Genomic DNA, 22,037 nt, shown 5'->3' with positions numbered 1-22,037 from the left:
GCAGCGTTGCAGCTCTTGACACACTCAAACCGGTGCGCCTGGCACCTACTACCATTACCCCATTCAAAGGTACTTAGATATTTTGTCTTGCCCATTAACCCTCTGAATGGCAGACATACAAAATACATGTCTCAATTGTCTCAAGGCTTAAAAATGGATTTAACAAGTGACATCAATAAGGGATCATAGCTTTCACCTGGATTGATCTGGTCAGTCCATGTCGGGGAAGAGCAGGTGTTCCTAATGTTTTGTACAGTCAGTGTATAGGGAATATGGTGCCATTTGGGACAAATCTGTGAAGGAACCACCAACCTCTCCCCTACCCTTATTCTCATCAAGAAGCACATACACAAAGGAGTGTGTGTCATCGTGTGTCTGTACTTGTTGATGTGCTTTTCCCGTTGTGTGTGTGTGTGTATATCTTGTAAAAGTGTTTGGAGGGGGTAAAAATAAGCCTTTGTTTAATTGCTAAATGTTGTGTGCAGAAAGCTGGATAGGTTCCAGAGAGAACTGCCACCCCCTCCATTTCACTCCCATGCTGTGTCTTCTGTAGTGCATTGATCAATGTTGCCTTTCACTTTCCAACGTCAAGCAGTATAACATTGTAGATAGGAATTGTCAACTGTTAAGTCTTGTTATTCATTGTCTGTCCATATGTACGTTATTACGTTCATAATCAATAACTCGTACATTATTGCTCAGTAGAGTTGTTTTGGTGTATGGTTTTAAAACTCATCGCTTTGAAAATGGAAGAGACATTTAGGTCATTTCATTGTACCTGAAGGACTTTTCTCTTGTGATAAATTATGTAGGCTAATTAATGAATGCCTCTGAAAGGGAATAGATAAAGACTGAGAAGACAGGTGATTCATGTTTTTCCAGGGGGTTGGGTTGAGGTGTTACATCATTATATTACTTGTGCTTATTTGTACCTTGAAATTGGTAGTTTTTTTTTCTAGCATCTTTTTTTATTTATTGGGTTTTTGGCACAAAGGAAAAGCACTACATTTACTGATTGAGGTACCTAATTGCTATCTGGTGTGAACTATCTTATTCTTTACTTTTACACAGGTGCGCGTATAGAGGAGTTTTTCTATGAGAAGTTAGATAAGAAGATTCCATCCAGGACAACCAATGGAGAGCTGCTGGGACAGTATATGCTGGATGCTGCTAAAGACTTTGGCCCAGGGACCCCATATGGTAGGTGGAACTAGTGGAGGTCTGGGTCTTCTGCCGTTTTGTCACCAACATGCGTTTGACAGTCGCAGGAGGTGCCGTAACACTCTATTCTGCTATTTGTTCTGCAACACCCTCTTGTTCCTGAAAGTCATTGTTCCTGAACCTTAGTATTCATTGAAATCTACATAATGTATTGATGCCAATGTGTCTGGGTGGGCTGGCAATGCTGCCCACACTGTACCAGGTGCTCAGCTGTCTGTGTGTGGTTGGCACAAAAACAAACAACATGGCAGTACCCAGTGTTCTAAATGCCATCAGCCTCCATCAGCTGCCCAGGCCTCCATTTTATTCAGAACATAATGGCCGCGTTCCAGGCCGACTATATTGCAGTCGCTTACCAGATCTCATAACGCCCGAATAGGTGTTTAGTATATCAGATATCCTCATCTGTGACATAGTAATCTGATGCCCAACTGCAATGTATGATGTGGACCATGGCCAAAGTGACTCAAGTTGTCCAGATGGGGATGCCCAAGTCTATTAGAAAATGTGTTCAACCTGAACACGACATGCGCATTCTTGCACTGAAGTGGAATCTCTTAATGGTTCTCTTTCTAGGCACATTTTTAATGGATTTTCTCTCAACTATCTAAGTAATGGTTGGAGACATTGTACTGTATGTTAGAGTAGGGTTTCTTAAACTCTGCTCTAGGCATGTGAAATGTGGGTTGCGAGTTATGAGAATACAATATAATCACACACTATTTCTTCTTCATTTGGGTCTTTGGAGTAGAGGTTGACCAATCATTATTTTTCAACGCCGATACCGATGATTGGAGGACCAAAAAAAGGCGATACTGATAAATCAGCCGAATTAAAAAAATATATATATATGTGTTTGTAATAATGACAATTACAACAAACTTAATATAATACATCAAAATCAATTTAGCCTCAAATAAAATGAAACATGTTCAATTTGGTTTAAATAATGCAAAAACAAAGTGTTGGAGATGAAAGTAAACATGTGCCATGTAAAAAGGCTAACGTTTCAGTTCCTTGCTCAAAACATGAGAACATATGAAAGCTGGTGGTTCCTTTTAACATGAGTCTTCAATATTCCCAGGTAAGAAGTGTTCGGTTGTAGTTATTATAGGAATTATAGGACAACTTCTCTCTGTACAATGTGTATTTCATATACCTTTGACTATTGGATGTTCTTATAGGCACTTTAGTATTGCCAGTGTAACAGTATAGCTTCCGTCCCTCCTCGCCCCTACCTGGGCTCGAACCAGGAACACATCGACAACAGCCACCCTTCGAAGCAGCGTTACCCATGCAGAGCAAGGGGAACAACTACTCCAAGTCTGAGAGAGTGGTGTTTGAAACGCTATTAGCGCGCACCCCGCTAACTAGCTAGCCATTTCACATCGGTTACACCAGCCTAATCTCGGGAGTTGATAGGCTTGAAGTCATAAACGGCTCAATGCTTGAAGCACAGTGACGAGCTGCTGGCAAAACGCACTAAAGTGCTGTTTGAATGAATGCTTACGAGCCTGCTGGTGCCTACCATTGCTCAGTCAGACTGCTCTATCAAATCATAGACTTAGTTATAACATAATAACACACAGAAATACGAGCCTTAGGTCACTAATATGGTCGAATCCGGAAACTATAATCTCGAAAACAAGACGTTTATTCTTTCAGTGAAATACGGAACCGTTCCGTATTTTATCTAAAGGGTGGCATCCAGTCTAAATATTCCTGTTACATTGCACAACCTTCAATGTTATGTCATAATTATGTACAATTCTGGCAAATTAGGCAGCCCAAACTGTTGCATATACACTGACTCTGCGTGCAATGAATGCAAGAGAAGTGACACAATTTCACCTGGTTAATATTGCCTGCTAACCTGGATTTCTTTCAGCAAAATATGCAGGTTTAAAAATATATACTTCTGTGTATTGATTTTAAGAAAGGCATTGGTGTTTATGGTTAGGTACAGTCGTGCAACAATTGTGCTTTTTTCGCAAATGCGCTTTTCTTAAATCATCCCCCATTTGGCGAAGTTGGCTGTCTTTGTTTGCAACGAGCCAGGTTTGCAGGCAATGTTAACTAAATATGCAGGTTTAAACAATATATACTTATGTATTGATATTAAGAAAGGCATTGATGTTTATGGTTAGGTACACATTGGAGTAAGACTGTCTTTTTTCACGAATACGCACTGCATCGATTATATGCAACGCAGGACACGCCAGATAAACTAGTAATATCATCAACCATGTGTAGTTAACTAGTGATTATGATTGATTGTTTTTTATAAGATAAGTTTAATGCTAGCTAGCAACTACCCTTGGCTTCTTACTGCATTCACGTAGCAGATAGTCTCCTCGTGGAGTGCAATGTAATCAGGTGGTTAGAGCGTTGGACTAGTTAACTGTAAGGTTGCAAGATTGAATCCCCGAGCTGACAAGGTAAAAATCTGTCATTCTGCCCCTGAACAAGGCAGTTCACTGTTCCTAGGCCGTCATTGAAAATAAGAATGTGTTCTTAACTGACTTGCGTAGTTAAAGAAAGGTGAATTTTAAAATAAAATAAATACAGATTTCCGATTGTTATGAAAACTTGAAATCGGCCCTAATTAATCGGCCGTTCCGATTAATCGGTCGACCTCTACTTTGGAGGAGGAATTTGGTCACAGAAGGACGCTCATTTTGTAATTTGTCTCTTGAGCTGAAAAGGTTTAAAAACCCCTGACAGAGCATTGTGGGCCAGGATATCAATTATTATCTTTGGGTGCTGCAGCCCAGGAGTAATCCAACTTGAATGAAAAGGATGGCCAACACTCGCCAGTTATGATATAAATTCCCAAGAAATGCAGCTTGCGACTGTTTTGTCTCCCATAGACTGTGAGCCAGTGTGATAATGGATAGTTGTGTCTAGGAGTTATAGCTCTGATGCTGACTTTGATTACCTTGGAAGCTGGCGGGATACCCACTCCTCTCACAACCAATCTGACCCTTTCCACAGCGGTTTGATGATACCATGCCTCAAAACTTAGCAGCTTGGCTTCGCACGCTGTGTGTGCGCGTCGTCTCAAGAAACTCCCTCCAGCAGCAGTTTCTTACTGAACATCATTGTCTCTCAAACGATTATATGTCTATCTATCCATCCATCCATCCTTTATAACAGCAGTAAAGAGTGGTTAATGCAGTGAAGCACAGAGATGCTGAGTTGAGGGTGATGAGTTTGGACTTATATACTTAATCAAGTCACTAAGGGAGAGAGGGTAATGCAGAACGTTTACATTCTGTCAGAACATGTTATTGTTAGACATCAGGTATCCTTAGGAAAGGAGAAGGGCCACAGTCTTGCTTCAGTTGTTGGGTTGTAATTTGAAATAATTGCTATGCCAGAAGTTAATGGCTTTTTGTAGGTATAATGTATACAGTGGGGCAAAAAAGTATTTAGTCAACCACCAATTGTGCAAGTTCTCCCACTTAAAAAGACGAGAGGCCTGTAATTTTCATCATAGGTACACTTCAACTATGACAGACAAAATGAGAAAAAAAATCCAGAAAATCACAATGTAGGATTTTTTATGAATTTATTTGCAAATTATGGTGGAAAATAAGTATTTGGTCAATAACAAAAGTTTATCTCAATACAATGTTATATACCCTTTGTTGGCAATGAGAGGTCAAACGTTTTCTGTAAGTCTTTTCACACATTGTTGCTGGTATTTTGGCCCATTCCTCCATGCAAATCTCCTCTAGAGCAGTGATGTTTTGGGGCTGTTGCTGGGCAACACATACTTTCAACTCCCCCCAAAGATTTTCTATGGGGTTGAGATCTGGAGACTGGCTAGGCCACTCCAGGACCTTGAAATGCTTCTTACGAAGCCACTCCTTCGTTGCCCGGCCAGTGTGTTTGGGATCATTGTCATGCTGATAGACCCAGCCACGTTTCCTCTTCAATGCCCTTGCTGATGGAAGGAGGTTTTCACTCAACATCTCACGATACATGACCCCATTCATACTTTCCTTTATACGGATCAGTCGTCCTGGTCCCTTTGCAGAAAAACACCCCCAAAGCATGATGTTTCCACCCCCATGCTTCACAGTAGGTATGGTGTTCTTTGGATGCAACTCAGCATTCTTTGTCCTCCAAACACGACGAGTTGAGTTTTTATCAAAAAGTTCTATTTTGGTTTCATCTGACCATATGACATTCTCCCAATCTTCTTCTGGATCATCCAAATGCTCTCAAGCAAACTTCAGATGGGCCTGGACATGTACTGGCTTAAGCAGGGGGACACGTCTGGCACTGCAGGATTTGAGTCCCTGGCCATGTAGTGTGTTACTGATGGTAGGTTTTGTTACATTGGTCCCAGCTCTCTGCAGGTCATTCACTAGGTCCCCCCGTGTGGTTCTGGGATTTTTGCTCACCGTTCTTGTGATCATTTTGACCCCACGGGGTGAGATCTTGCGTGGAGCCCCAGATCGAGGGAGATTATCAGTGGTCTTGTATGTCTTCCATTTCCTAATAATTGTAGCCATAGTTGATTTCTTCAAACCAAGCTGCTTACCTATTGCAGATTCAGTCTTCCCAGCCTGGTGCAGGTCTACAATTTTGTTTCTGTTGTCCTTTGACAGCTCTTTGGTCTTGGCCATAGTGGAGTTTGGAGTGTGACTGTTTGAGGTTGTGGACAGGTGTCTTTTATAGTGATAACAAGTTCAAACAGGTGCCATTAATACAGGTAACGAGTGGAGGACAGAGGAGCCTCTTAAAGAAGTTACAGGTCTGTGAGAGCCAGAAATCTTGCTTGTTTGTAGGTGACGAAATACTTATTTTCCACCATAATTTGCAAATAAATTCATAAAAAATCCTACATTGTGATTTTCTGGATTTTTTTTCTAATTTTGTCTGTCATAGTTGAAGTGTACCTATGATGAAAATTACAGGCCTCTCATCTTTTTAAGTGTGAGAACTTGCACAATTGATGGTCAGTTAAGGTTGCATATGAGCCAGGGGCTTGGAATATTACTGAGTAAGGCAGAGGCAATCAGATGGTTGCGTTCACTGATAAGGGTGGATAGCTGTGGATTAGTGAGGAATTGGGGCCGAGGTCAGGTCACATTAAGGGAGAAGGAACAATTTATTACTACTTCCTGCCTAGCACTAAAAATGTCATGTTTAGAGAAAAGGAGGAGACTTGTTCTTAAGTGGGGTGTATATATACACTGCTCAAAAAAATAAAGCGAACACTTAAACAACACAATGTAACTCCAAGTCAATCACACTTCTGTGAAATCAAACTGTCCACTTAGGAAGCAACACTGATTGACAATAAATTTCACATGCTGTTGTGCAAATGGAGTAGACAACAGGTGGAAATTATAGGCAATTAGCAAGACACCCCCAATAAAGGAGTGGTTCTGCAGGTGGGGACCACAGACCACTTCTCAGTTCCTATGCTTCCTGGCTAATGTTTTGGTCACTTTTGAATGCTGGCGGTGCTTTCACTCTAGTGGGAGCATGAGACGGAGTCTACAACCCACACAAGTGGCTCAGGTAGTGCAGCTCATCCAGGATGACAGACACATCAATGCGAGCTGTGGCAAGAAGGTTTGCTGTGTCTGTCAGCGTAGTGTCCAGAGCATGGAGGCGCTACCAGGAGACAGGCCAGTACATCAAGAGACGTGGAGGAGGCCGTAGGAGGGCAACAACCCACCAGCAGGGCCGCTACCTCCGCCTTTGTGCAAGGAGGAGCAGGAGGAGCACTGCCAGAGCCCTGCAAAATCACCTCCAGCAGGCCACAAATGTGCATGTGTCTGCTAAAATGGTCAGAAACAGACTCCACGAGGGTGGTATGAGGGCCCGACGTCCACAGGTGGGGGTTGTGCTTACAGCCCAACACCGTGCAGGACGTTTGGCATTTGTCAGAGAACACCAAGATTGGCAAATTCGCCACTGGCGCCCTGTGCTCTTCACAGATGACAGCAGGTTCACACTGAGCACATGTGACAGAGTCTGGAGATGCCGTGGAGAACGTTCTGCTGCCTGCAACATCCTCCAGCATGACCGGTTTGGCGGTGGGTCAGTTATGGTGTGGGGTGGGGTGGCATTTCTTTGGGGGACTGCACAGCCCTCCATGTGCTCGCCAGAGGTAGCCTGACTGCCATTAGGTACCGAGATGAGATCCTCAGACCCCTTGTGAGACCATATGCCGGTGCGGTTGGCCCTGGGTTCCTCCTAATGCAAGACAATGTTAGACTTCATGTGGCTAGAGTGTGTCAGTAGTTCCTGCAAGAGGAAGACATTGATGCTATGGACTGGCCCGCCCGTTCCCCAGACCTGAATCCAATTGAGCACATCTGGGACATCATGTCTCGCTCCATCCACCAACGCCACGTTGCACCACAGACTGTCCAGGAGTTGGCGGATGCTTTAGTCCAGGTATAGGAGGAGATCCCTCAGGAGACCATCCGCAACCTCATCAGGAGCATGCCCAGGCGTTGTAGAGAGGTCATACAGGCACGTGGAGGCCACACACACTACTGAGCCTCATTTTGACTTGTTTTAAGGACGTTAGATCAAAGTTGGATCAGCCTGTAGTGTGGTTTTCCACTTTAATTTTGAGTGTCACTCCAAATCCAGACCTCCATAGGTTGATAAATTTGATTTCCATTGATAATTTTTGTGTGATTTTGTTGTCAGCACATTCAACTATGTAAAGAAAAAAGTATTCAATAAGAATATTTCATTCATTCAGATCTAGGATGTGTTATTTTAGTGTTCCCTTTATTTTTTGAGCAGTGTACTTGTGATGGTGAGATCATGTCTTTGTCTGTTCAGCTGTCTGACCCATTGGGTGAATAAACTTGATTTGAGCTTGTCCTAGTTGTCCGGTAGTTTATACTCTGTTTATTTAGAACTTAACAAGGGGGAGGGTTGATATAATGCATGGCTATAATGATTTATGTTTATCATTGTTGAATAATGTTTCCGATTGGCTTCAAGGGCATTCTAGAGTGAACATTTCATCCCTATAATGTACAGTATATCAGCAGGGTAGAATTCAATGGCTATTGTTCATTCTTACATGTTCTATGTTTGTGCTGCTTTTGAAAGCAAAAGTTGAATTGAAAACGTTGTTATTGACATTGTTGAATTCGACTATTGTACTGGAAGGTTTTTTTCACTGGGAGTGGAGTGGACGGAGTCTCTGACCTGGCTCGCTCCTCCTTCCACTGGGTCAATGGCTGGGCAGTTCTGATCTGATGAATTGGGCTCAGTTTCATTCTAACTCCCTGGTAATTTAGGAAACTGAACGAATGTCATGGAATTAAATGTCCTGGTCCGGTATGTCCCTTTGTCTCCTGAATGGACTGGAACTAAAAAGGAATTGGCCATATTATTAATGCCCAGTCATGTATATACACTGTCATCAACGTACTCATCCACTTCTGTCATCAACCTGTGTGTGTGTGTGTGTGTGTGTGTGTGTGACAGGCAGTACCCTGATCACAGTGGGGGAGTACCAGAGTAGACTGGGCGGGGCGGAGCGGGAGTTCCTCCAGACCTCGGCTATCAACTTCCTCACTCCTCTCCGCAACTTCCTGGAAGGAGACTGGAGAACCATATCTGTGAGTATACTGTGAAACTCCTAGCCCCTCATCCCTAGACTCTACCCCTTAGGCACTTCAAGCTGAAGATAAGTGTAAGTGTTCACGTAGTTAAGAACGTACCTTAGCCTACAGTGGTTGTCCCCCGCGGAAAACTAATTAACATAATAATAAAAAATCTCACTCACGAACACGATTGTGTTTTACGTTTTGCTTTAGGACGCTCACAAGACTCATCTGAGGGTTCCTGGTAGCAGTTTTAAAAATGAATGGAAGTATGTAAGGAGATAGTTTAATGCCTAAAATAAGGGGATAAATACATGTGAAAAAATACATATTTTACTGATCTTTCGTATATCTCTCAGATATAGGACAGACACTTCAGACAAACTTTCTTTAGATTTTTTGGGGGACAAAATCTGTTATTCAATGCATTTCTGTTGGCTAATAGCAGTAAGGGGTCTTAAAATTCAAAGTCAAATAGCTAAATAATCCTTGGTATGTGATCATCTTAAACAATTCCATATGTTAGCAACCCCCCCATTCCATATGTTAGCCCACCCCCCTGGCTTAGACAGGGCTTAGAGATGGTTAAGCTCACGCCACAGCTAGCTTGAAACATTGAGGATGGACAGTGGCGTGTATTCAAGGAAGCCAGGCTTCCCCAAATATTTGACCAATAAAAAAATTATAATATATAAAATCATTTAGCTTTCGTCTCTCTGTGTTTTCGTACTTTTCTGTCAATTCGCAATGGGCTGAATCTCACCAGAGAAGAAATCCGAGCGAGAGAAACAGCGCCCCTCTGTCTCAGTATATGGAGCCCATGTATCTGATGCTGTCTGGAACAAAAGAGTATTGCATGTTGCGGCCGTAGCATTTGATTGATTGATGCCAGCAAGCATTTCAAATCAGATTTTATTTGTCACATGTGCCTAATTCAACAGGTATTACACCTTACAGTGAAATGCTTACTTACAAGCCCTTAACCAACAATGCAGTTTAAAAAAATACCCCCCAAAAAGTAAACAATAAGGATAACAAATAATTAGTGAGCAGCAGTAAATAACAATAGCGGGGCTATATACAAGGGTTACCTGTACAGAGTCAATGTGTGGGGGCACCGGTGTCGAGGTAATTGAGGTAATATGTACATGTAGACAGAGTTATTAAGGTGACGACACAGACAATAACAGAGTAGTAGCAGCGTTGAAGAGGGGGGTGGGGGTAGCAATGCAAATAGTCTGGGTAGCCATTTGATTAGAGAGAACAGTCTATGACTGGGGTGGCTGGAGTCTCTGACAATTTTTAGGGCCTTCCCCTGACACCGCCTGGTATCGAGGTCCTGGATGGCAGGAGGCTTGGCTCCGGTGATGTACTGGGCCGTACGCACTACCCTCTGTAGTGCCTTGCGGTCGGAGGCCGAGCAGTTGCCATACCGGGCAGTGATGCAACCCGTCAGGATGCTCTCGATGGTGCAGTTGTAAAACCTTTTGAGGACCCATGCCAAATCTTTTCAGTCTCCTGAGGGGGAATAGGTTTTGTCGTGCCCTCTTCACGACTGTCTTGGTGTGCTTGGACCATGTTAGTTTGATGGTGATGTGGACGCCAAGGAACTTGAAGCTCTCAACCTGCTCCATTACAGCCCATCGATGAGAATGGGCCCGTGCTCAGTTCTACTTTTCCTGTAGTCCACAATCTTTGTCTTTATCACGTTGAGGGAGATGTTGTCCTTGCACCACACTGCCAGGTGTCTGACCTCCTCCCTATAGGCTGTCTCATTGTTGTCGGTGATCAAACATACCACTGTTGTGTTATCGGTAAACTTTGTGACGGTGTTGGAGTCGTGCCTGGCCGTGCAGTCATGAGTGAACAGGGAGTACAGGAGGGGACCGAGAACGCACCCCCAAGGGGCCCCCGTGTTGTTACCTACCCTTACCACCTGGGGTTGGCCCATCAGGAAGTTGAGGAGCCAGTTGCAGAGGGTCCTTAGCTTAGTGATGACCTTTGAGGGCACTAAGGTGTTGAATGCTGAGCTGTAGTCAATGAATACCACTCTCACGTAGGTGTTCCTTTTGTCCAGGTGGGAAAGGGCAGTGTGGAGTGGAATAGAGATGGCATCATCTGTAGATCTGTTTGGGCGGTATGCAAATTGGAGTGGGTCTAGGGTTTCTGGGATAATTGTGTTGATCTGAGCCATGACCAGCCTTTCAAAGCAATTCATGGCTACAGACTTGAGTGCTATGGATCGGTAGTCATTTAGGCAGGTGTGGCTGTGAATGCGCAAGGAATGAGTCTACACTTTCTGTCATTTCCCCAAGGTGTTTGCCGCATTGTGACGTATTTGTAGGCATATCATTGGAAAATTGACCATAAGAGACTACATTTACCAGGTGTCCGCTGGGTGTCCTCCGTTGAAACTATTGCGTCATCTCCAGGTGCATGCACGTTTCCATTTGGTTCAGAAGAGAAAGTCAACTGCCCCGAATGATTTATCATCGAAAGATATGTGAAAGACACCCTGAGGATTGATTCTAAACAACGTTTGCCATGTTTCTGTCAATATTATGGAGTTAATTTGGGAAACATTTCGTGTTTTCATGACTGAATTTTCTGGGGTTTTTCTTAGCCAAACGTGATGAACAAAACGGAGCGATTTCTCCTACACAAATAATGTTTTTGGAAAAACTGAACATTTGCTATCTGAGAGTCTCCTCATTGAAAACATCCAAAGTTCTTCAAAGGTAAATTATTTTATTTGAATGCTTTTCTTGTTTTTGTGAAAATGTTGCCTGCTGAATGCTAGGCTTAATGCTATGCTAGCTATCAATACTCTTACACAAATGCTTGTGTAGCTATGGTTGAAAAGCATTTTTTGAAAATCTGAGATGACAGTGTTGTTAACCTCTCTGGGCAACCCGACGTGCTAGCGTCCCACCTTGCCAACAATAAATGCAAATGCGCTATGCCAAATGCTAATAGCACTCGTTAAAACTCAAACGTTCATTAAAACACACATGCATGGTTCTCAATTCAAGCTACACTCGTTATGAATCTAGCCAACAAGTCAGATTTTTAAAATGTTTTTCGGCGAAAGCATGAGAAGCTATTATCTGATAGCATGCAACACCCCGAAATACCTGAAGGGGACGTAAACAAAAGAATTAGCGTAGCCGGCGCTACACAAAACGCAGAAATAAAATATAAAACATTTATTACCTTTGACGAGCTTCTTTGTTGGCACTCCTATATGTCCCATAAACATCACAATTGGGTCTTTTTTTCGATTAAATCGGTCCTTGTATACCCAAAATGTCCATTTATGAAGACTGTGTGATCCAGGAAAAACACCATTTCTAAACGCAACGTTATTTTTTAAAATTAAAAAAGTTGCCAAAAACTTTGACAAAACACTTCAAACTACTTCTGTAATCCAACTTTAGGTATTAGTAAACGTTAATAAACGATCAAATTGATCACGGAGCGATCTGTATTCAATAGGAGCAAGTTTGGAAAACACAGTCCACTTTCCCCCTTTCATTTCTTCCTGCTGTGTACCCGACGAGAGGATGTGCCTATTACTCATATGACCAAGGATTTAGCTGCATAGATTGGCGGACCTTATAGTTGACGTCACATACCCGCTCAACGATGTCGTAGGGCCCATGCCACGTAGCCAGGAATTTACTCTACGTGGTAGGGATCAGCACCAAGACCTTCTCACCGGGTTGGAACTCTCGTGGTTGGGCCCCCCGGTTGTAGACACGCTCCTGGGCACGTTGCGCCTGGGCCATGCGCTCTCTCTCACCACTGGCCAAATCGCCGCCATCCTCTCCCTCATCTCCTCCACATGTTCTACTACCCTGCAAAGGGGGGTCAGCTGCTCTTCCCAGACCTCCTTGGCTAGGTCCAGCAGCCTGCGGGGCTGACGGCCATACAGGAGCTCAAAGGGGGAGAACCCTGTGGATGCTTGGGGTACCTCGCGCACTGAAAACATTTGGTGGGGCAGCAGCTGGTCCCAGTTCCTCCCAGCTCTCTCGATGACCTTCTTCAGCATCTGTTTCAAGGTCTTATTGAAGCGTTCCGACAGCCCGTCGGTTTGTGGATGGTACACACTGGTCTTCACCTGTTTGATTCATAACAGATTGCAGACATCCTTCATCACCCGAGACATGAACGTGGTGCCCTGGTCCATCAGGATTTCCCATGGAATACCCAGCCGGCTAAATAAATGGAAGAGCTCCCGTGCTATACCTTTTTGCTTCCGCCGTGCGTAGCTGGATTGTCTCAGGATACAGGGTAGTGTAATCCATGATTACCAGGATGTATTGGTGTCCCCTTGCGGTCTTCATCAACGGACCCACCAGATCCATTGCCACCCGCTTGAATGGCACTCCTATAATGGGCAAGGGAACCAAAGGGTTTCGATACTGCACCCTCGGAGCTGTGATCTGGCACTCCGGGCAACTACGACAGTAGTCCTCCACGGCACGCTTGACTCCAGCCCAATGGAATCGGTTCTGGGCCTTCCTAGAGAGGTAGGGTGCCAACAGGCTGGCCCACTGGGGTTGGGCCATCCTTCCCGCTGTGCCGTCCTCTCGAAGGTGCACAGATACTACTCCACGTCATCTTCCTCCCTTAACTGAACCAACAACTGATTCGGGCCAGACTCCTGAGCCCTCCCAACCTTCAACTGGGCTACCTCCGCTACCAGTCTACGGTTTTGTTGCGGCTGCTCCTCCAGCGCTTGCTCCTGGAGAGCCTGTTGCTTCTACTGGCTAAGGATGAACTGAGCCACTAGCTCCTCCATGGTAATCTCCGCACACTCGACCCCATGGCACCCAAATCTATTGAGTTGCCTGCATTCTCCCACATATGTGGTAAACTGTGGGGTGTTGGGTTGAGCGTGCAGAGATTAACACAGAGACAGGGAGGCTTTAGTACGAAAACAACTTTACTTATTAAGACAGAAAATAAATATATCAAAGAAATAACTTTTGCTCTGTCTTCCTTCTCTCTCTTAACTGGTATCCATCTCTCTCCCTTCTCTCCCGCGGTGTGCCATCGAGCTCCTTTTATTTAGCCTCCACCGCTGGTTGGCACTTTCCTCTAATTTACCTCCACTTAGCTGTCCGTGTCGGGGTGCCCAGCTCCCGTATTCCCAACAGAGGGAGCCAACGTCGCCTCACGTACCTCCCCTCTATTACCATCCCCCAGGGTAGACCTCCTGGGATACCACACAGGTTACATGGTGTTCTTGGGCACAGGGACGGTGGTCTGCTTGAATCATGTTGGTATTACAGACTCAATCAGGGACATGATGAAAATATCAGTGAAGACACTTGCCAGTTGGACAGCGCATGCTCGGAGTACACTTCCTGGTAATCCGGCTGGCCCTGCGGCCTTGTGAATGTTGACAGGTTTCAAGGTCTTACTCACATCGGCGGAGTGGAGCGTGATCACACAGTCGTCCTGAACAGCTGATGCATGTTTCAGTGTTACTTGCCCTGAAGCGAGCATAGAAGGGATTTAGCTTGACTGGTAGGCTCGTGTCACTGGGCAGCTCTCGGCTGTGCTTCCCGTTGTAGTCTGTAATTGTTTGTATGCCCTGCCACATCCGACGAGCGTCAGAGCCGGTGTAGTATGATTCGATCTTAGTCCTGTATTGACGCTTTGCCTGTTTGATGGTTCGTCGGAGGGCATAGCGGGATTTCTTATTAGCTTCCGGGTTAGAGTCCCGCTCCTTGAAAGTGGCAGCTCTACCCTTTAGCTCAGTGCGAATGTTGCCTGTAATCCATGGCTGCTGGTTGGGGAATGTACGTACAGTCACTGTGGGGACAATGTCATCGATGCACTTATTGATGAAGCCAGTGACTGATGTGGTGTACTCCTCAATGCCATCGGAAGAATCCCGGAACATATTCCAGTCTGTGTTAGCAAAACAGTGTTATGCTGTGCCACTGGCCTCAGATGATTTGAAGTTCAGTATGTAGCCTAGTAAGCTCACATTAACTAACGTTAGCTAGCTAGCGAACTCAGCTGGTTCATTGTTGCCCATATGAGGAAGTTAGGCTAGCAAGCATTTTAGCTAGGGAGCCTATGAAAACAAAAACTAAAAGCGTACTGTATGACAGGGCCATATACTGTTTTGCCAACATGAAAGAGTGGAGGATGGCATTGACGTTCAACAAGTCTACAGTTATTCTCTAAAATAACGTTGGGAGGTGGCTTATGGTAGAGAAATGAAGATGTCTCAACTTGAGACATCTGTGTCATTGTGTTGTGACAAAACTGTACATTTTAGGGTGGCCTTTTATTGTCCCCAGCACAAAGTGTGCCTGTGTAATGATCATGCTGTTTAATCAGCTTCTTGATATGCCACACCTGCCAGGTGGATGGATTATCTTGGCAAAGGAGAAATGCTCACTAACAGCGATGTAACATTTGAGAGAAATAAGCTTTTTGTGCGTATGAAACATTTCTGACATCTTTTATTTCAGATCATAAAACATGGGACCAACACTTTACATATTGCATTTATATTATTGTTCAGAATCAATAGTTGTTAAGTAAACTGTCAAATATTAACTTGCTTGATCATGCTGCATGTCATATAACTATTTGCTTTGAGGTTTTCACGGGACAGATGTTGCTCTCGGGTTTGTGATGATACAAACGTATGTGTAGTTAAATTTATTCCACCGCTGTTACTGTCTTTTTGTTGTGACGGCCTTAATGTACAGTACCAGTCAAAGGTTTGGATACACCTACTCTCATTCAAGGGATTTTCTTAATGTTTTACTTTTTTCTACATTGTAGAATAATAGTGAAGACATCAAAACTATGAAATAACACATGGAATCATGTAGTAACCAACAAAGTGTCAAACAAATCAAAATATATTTGAGATTCTTCAAAGTAGCCACCCTTTGCCTTGATAACAGCTTTGCACACTCTTGGCATTCTCTCAACCAGATTTATGAGGTAGTCACCTGGAATGCATTTCAATTAACAGGTGTGCCTTGTTAAAAGTTAATTTGTTGAATTGCAGCACAAATTGCAGCACAAATAAATGTCAGACTTCAAGTAACAGACACATCTTGACATCAACTGTTCGGAGGAGACAACATAAATCAGGCCTTCATGGTCGAACTGCTGCAAAGAAACCACTACTTAAGGACTCCAATAAGAAGAAGAGACTTGCTTGGGCAAAGAAACACGAGCAATGGACATTAGACTGGTGGAAATCTGTTCTTTGGTCTGATGAGTCCAAATTTGAGGTTGTTGGTTCCAACCGCCGTGTCTATATGAGATGCAGAGTAAGTGAACGGATGATCTCTGCATGTGTGGAGGAGGGGGTGTGATATGGGGCTGCTTTGCTGGTGACACTGATTTATTTAGAATTCAAGACACACTTAACCAGCATAGCTACCACAGAATTCTGCAGCGATACGCCATCCCATCTGGTTTGCGCTTGTGGGACTATCGTTTGTTTTTCAACAGCACCCAAAACACACCTCCAGGCTGTGTAAGGGCTATTTGACCAAGAAGGAGAGTTAAGGAGTGCTGTATCAGATAGCCTGGCCTCCACAATCACCCGACCTCAACCCAATTGAGATGGTTTGGGATGAGTTGGACCGCAGAGTGAAGGAAAAGCAGCCAACAAGTGCTCAGCATATGTGGGAACTCCTTCAAGACTCTTGGAAAAGCATTCCAGGTGAAGCTGGTTAAGAGAATGCCAAGAGCATGCAAAGGTGTCATCAAGGTAAAGAAGGGTGGCAACTTTGAAGAATCTAAAATGTATTTTGATTTAACACTTTTTTGGTTAATGTATGATTCCATTTGTGTTATTTTATAGGCTCAACCAGTTGGAACGTTGTCAAGGAGGGCGGTCACGTGCTGAGTTCAAGCCAGGCATGAGCCCAATTGGGGGGGGGGGGTACTCGCTAAGCAAGCAACATGACGTCCGTAATATAAGCAACATGGCAAAAAATGCCACCCAGCAATATCAGAGGGCAATGTGGAGCTGTTATGGAAGTGGATACAAGTGGCTCTGGGGTAGCACAGAGGAGAAGTAGTGGGAGGAGTGGTGGTGGTCTGGTTTTGTGTCACTCACTTCCTCCTTGTCTTCCTCCCCTGTGCAGAAAGAGAGACGTCTCCTAGAGAACCGGCGGTTGGACCTGGACATCTGTAAAGCACGTGTCAAGAAAGCCAAGCAAGCCGAGGCTAAAGCGGCAGTGAGTCTTCCTCATCCTCAGACACCCCTTCCCTTATGACTGGCGGTCCCAGTTTGATTGATTTCAGGCCTGACATGGAACATACAATTCCTGACATACAGTTCTAGAGTTGATGAGAATGATTTGAGTTCTCTTGGCTCTGGTTACTTCCCTGTCTATCTATTGACTCTATTACTGGGGGGGGGGGGGTACTTTGACTCAAAGGTGATTGTAAAGCAGTTTAGTTATTCAACAGCTGCTACCTCCAATCACTGTATGCTTTTGATTAGATGCTCTGGTCTATAAGTGGAGAATGAACACAACACAGTTTAACTCACATAATACGAGCGCACTGCTTGTCCTTCCCCCAAGCTTTCTTAAATGTGTTGTCAACTTAGATCAACACCAACTGGGACATCAACAGAAATCCATAGACCATTAAGCCAGCTACACCAATAGAAATGGCCATAGGGGTGGGCAGGGGTGGAGGATTTTCATCAATGTCTAGGGGTCTACCTTTGACTCACCTTCTCTGCAAACCTTACATGGGGCATGACAATTGTCTCTCCCAAACTAGAATCCCCCTTCACCCTCTCTCATTCTCTTCAGTTTTGCACGTGGAGACCAACGGTGCCCTCTGTTGACTAACTTTGGACTAACATGTTTCTCTGTTATCATTTGCGCAGTGTGAGGGAGATGTAAGTATTGACGAGTGTTGTATTTTCAGCGATCTCGCTTGCCTCTTTTCCTCCCATTTTATTTTTTTCATTGAGTGCTGTTTGGGGCATCCTCCCTCTCTTCTTTCAGACCATCCATGCACCACAACTATACAGTAGTATAGTCCCAAAGAGAAGTTGAATGGGATTGTTTCAGTAATGACACCTAGACATGGTCATATGAGAGGTGGAAAAAAAAAAAATCTTTTTTTTTCTAGTTGACTTCACCGAACAAAATGTTTTGGATGGTACACTGGCGCAACAAATTTGATGATGTGGAACTGAGACTGTACATTTTTAGACTTTTGTTTTATGTGGCCTCAGTGTTTCCACTACCATCTCCAAGGTCTACCCGCCTCATTGTCTGGGGCCCTGAAAGCTGATTCAGGGGCCTCTGGACCCTTTGAACAATACTCCATTGTCCCCTCAGTTGGAAAGCCCTGCTCATTCCCACACTCACACATCCTGAAGACTGATGGGAGTGATGGGGGGGGTATCCAGCCAGTCTGCTGTCCATTCCACAGGTACAATGGTCAGGTTTGAACAGAAGACAATGCAAAACCAAGATGTCTGCCACCATTATAATGATACCTGAAAATTGGACCTTGACTTTGAAAATGTGCATGGCGCTTGATACAAATAAATATTTGTGTAAGCTCTTCTAATCCATTCATGCCTCATGGTGTGGAGGTAGTATTTAATTCTCATCACTGGCTCTGCGTGAAAAAAGACAAGTTACTCATGCCATCCAAGTTCTTCTTAACATCACAAAACACAAATAGGCTGCGCACCGCACTGCTACTTGCACTGCACAGTCCTGGGCCAATATCCACAAAGCATCTCAGAGTAGAAGTGATGATCTAGGATCTGTCCATATAATCATATTCATTATGATCTAAAGGGATAAACTGATCCTAGATCAGCACTCCTACTCTGAGACACTTTATGAATATAGGCCCTGAGCTGAGGCCTTCTGTATGGGAGAATGCTCATGCCCTTGAGTCGCTGCTACTGTCAGAGCCAGGTCTGTAGAACTCTGGGAGCAGCTGTATATTGCCATAATTAGCTTAGCATTATAAGGCTGCTACTGTCAACCAGGTCTGTAGAACTCTGAGCCTCTATATGTATCCATAATTAGCTTAGCATGCTAAGGCAGCTTCTGTCTGTATAGAGGACACATTGGAGCCCCCCATATTCCATGAACTGCAGCTTTGCTATTCCATCCCAGACTCCTGTGGGAACTGACCGTTTGCTTCTTCTTCTCATTTCTTCTCCCTTTCATTCTTCTTCTTCCTCAGTGTGCTGTTTGTTGGAGCTGCTTGTTTTGATGCGATGCATGACTGTATGACTTTGTTACCCCCTCCTCTGCCTGTAGGCCGAGCCCGATTTTCAGGAGACTAGGCCTCGAAATTATGTTCTGTCTGCGAGCGCATCTGCGGTAAGACGCCCACAGACGGAGACTCATGTTGAGAGATGCATACACACAAAAACACACAGGCTATACTCCATAGAATATGTACAATGGCGCACGCACACAAACACACGGCATTAGATGTACCAATTCTGGTTTATTTGAGTCTTTCAACACAAGTTTAGTGCACTTCATGGCCTATGTCACAGGTTAGCTTTTCTGAATATAACTAGTCTTTGTGGATAATAACTTGGGTGAGACTGTTAGGGAAGAGACAGACATGTAGAAGGAGACAGAGACTAAGCTATCCTCAACCTAATTCTCTATCAGATACAGAGGTACCATACTCTGGAATTCTTATCTTCACATTGCCCAAACCCCATCGTCCCTCAATAACTTCAAGCCTGGGGATTAGCCTGATGAACCAAACTATTCAGTAATCTCCTCCATATAGTTAAATAAAGGTTATATATATATATATATATATATATACACTGCTGTAAAAAAATAAAGGGAACACTTAAATAACACATCCTAGATCTGAATGAATGAAATATTCTTATTAAATACTTTTTTCTTTATATAGTTGAATGTGCTGACAACAAAATCACACAAAAATGATCAATGGAAATCAAATTTATCAACCCATGGAGGTATGGATTTGGAGTGACACTCAAAAGTAGTGGAAAACCACACTACAGGCTGATCCAACTTTTTTATTTTTATTTTATTTTATTTTTTTAACCCCTTTTTCTCCCCAATTTCATGGTATCCAATTGTTGTAGTAGCTACTATCTTGTCTCATCACTACAACTCCCGTACGGGCTCGGGGGAGACGAAGGTTGAAAGTCATGCGTCCTCCGATACACAACCCAGCCAGCCGTACTGCTTCTTAACACAGCGCGCATCCAACCCGGAAGCCAGCCGCACCAATGTGTCGGAGGGTACACCGTGCACCTGGCAACCGTGGTTAGCGCTCACTGCGCCTGGCCCGCCACAGGAGTCGCTGGTGCGCGATGAGGCAAGGACATCCCTACCGACCAAGCCCTCCCTAACCCGGACGACGCTAGGCCAATTGTGCGTCGCCCCACGGACCTCCCGGTCGCGGCCAGTTACGACAGGGCCTGGGCGCGAACCCAGGGACTCTGATGGCACAGCTGGCGCTGCAGTACAGCGCCCTTAACCACTGCGCCACCCGGGAGGCCTGGGCTGATCCAACGTTGATGTAATGTCCTTAAAACAAGTCAAAATGAGGCTGAGTAGTGTGTGTGGCCTCCACGTGCCTGTATGACCTCCCTACAACGCCTGGGCATGCTCCTGATGAGGTTGCGGATGGTCTCCTGAGGGATCTCCTTCCATACCTGGACTAAAGCATCCGCCAACTCCTGGACAGTTTGTGGATGGAGCGAGACCTGATGTCCCAGATGTACTCAATTGGATTCAGGTCTGGGGAACTGGTGGGCCAGTCCATAGCATCAATGCCTTCCTCTTGCAGGAACTGCTGACACACTCCAGGTCAAGCATTGTCTTGCATTAGGAGGAACCCAGGGCCAACCGCACCAGCATATGGTCTCACAAGGGAGTCTGAGGATCTCATCTCGGGAACCTAATGGCAGTCAGGCTACCTCTGGCGAGCACATGGAGGGCTGTGCGGCCCTCCAAAGAAATGCCACCCCACACCATGACTGACCCACCACCAAACCTGTCATGCTGGAGGATGTTGCAGGCAGCAGAACGTTCTCCACGGCGTCTCCAGACTCTGTCACGTCTGTCACATGTGCTCAGTGTGAACCTGCTTTCATCTGTGAAGAGCACAGGGCGCCAGTGGCGAATTTGCCAATCTTGGTGTTCTCTGACAAATGCCAAACGTCCTGCACGGTGTTGGGCTGTAAGCACAACCCCCACCTGTGGACGTCGGGCCCTCATACCACCCTCGTGGAGTCTGTTTCTGACCATTTTAGCAGACACATGCACATTTGTGGCCTGCTGGAGGTAATTTTGCAGGGCTCTGGCAGTGCTCCTCCTGCTCCTCCTTGCACAAAGGCGGAGGTAGCGGTCCTGCTACTGGGTTGTTGACCTCCTACGGCCTCCTCCACGTCTCCTGATGTACTGGCCTGTTTCCTGGTAGCACCTCCATGCTCTGGACACTACGCTGACAGACACAGCAAACCTTCTTGCCACAGCTCGCAATGTGCCATCCTGGATGAGCTGCACTACCTGAGCCACTTGTGTGGGTTGTAGACTCCGTCTCATGCTCCCACTAGAGTGAAAGCACCGCCAGCATTCAAAAGTGACCAAAACATCAGCCAGGAAGCATAGGAACTGAGAAGTGGTCTGTGGTCCCCACCTGCAGAACCACTCCTTTTATTGGGGGTGTCTTGCTAATTGCCTATAATTTCCACCTGTTGTCTATTCCATTTGCACAGCAGCATGTAAAATGTATTGCCAATCAGTGTTGCTTCCTAAGTGGACAGTTTGATTTCACAGAAGTGTGATTGACTTGGAGTTACATTGTGTTGTTTGTGTTCCCTTTATTCTTTTGAGCGGTGTGTATATATATATATTTTTTTAAATATAGCCCATCTCTCTCACTCACATCCACACAAAACATATACTGTTTATTACTTTTTTGTCATTTCTGACCAGTTAATTTGTAAATTTTTGGTTAGAAGGTTTTGTCTGTTTTAACAAACTTAAAACATTTTTTTTATACTTGTATATATTTTTTTTGTGATATTGTTTTTATCTGTATTGTTGTCTATCACTTATTTTCTTTGGTGCAAATAAATTAAACCTTAAATTTAAACTTAAAAGCAGCAAAGCAGTGGTGGCTGGGATAGTTGGGATCTGGAAGATTCCAAAGAGTCGGCCAATGTGATGG

General features: G+C 44.5%; 1 protein-coding gene across 6 annotated transcripts in view; it reads left to right on the top strand.

Annotated features, from left to right (window-relative positions):
• The window catches only part of sh3glb2b (SH3-domain GRB2-like endophilin B2b), a 58,909-nt gene that overhangs the window by 7,513 nt on the left and 29,359 nt on the right, over positions 1 to 22,037 (top strand). For 3 of the 6 annotated variants that reach the window (XM_064943293.1, XM_064943291.1, XM_064943292.1), the window contains exons 3-6: positions 1,072 to 1,200; positions 8,701 to 8,834; positions 16,958 to 17,050; positions 19,121 to 19,183. In XM_064943293.1, the coding sequence (XP_064799365.1) occupies positions 1,072 to 1,200; positions 8,701 to 8,834; positions 16,958 to 17,050; positions 19,121 to 19,183 (419 nt within the window). The remainder of the gene's footprint in view (positions 1 to 1,071; positions 1,201 to 8,700; positions 8,835 to 16,957; positions 17,051 to 19,120; positions 19,184 to 22,037) is intronic. The other 3 variants (XM_064943294.1, XM_064943296.1, XM_064943297.1) reach the window with 1 other exon arrangement.

This window comes from Oncorhynchus masou, chromosome 28 (genome assembly GCF_036934945.1).
Source record: "Oncorhynchus masou masou isolate Uvic2021 chromosome 28, UVic_Omas_1.1, whole genome shotgun sequence".
In the NCBI taxonomy this organism is placed as follows: Eukaryota; Metazoa; Chordata; class Actinopteri; order Salmoniformes; family Salmonidae; genus Oncorhynchus; species Oncorhynchus masou.
This window is presented reverse-complemented; position numbering and strand designations above follow the sequence as displayed.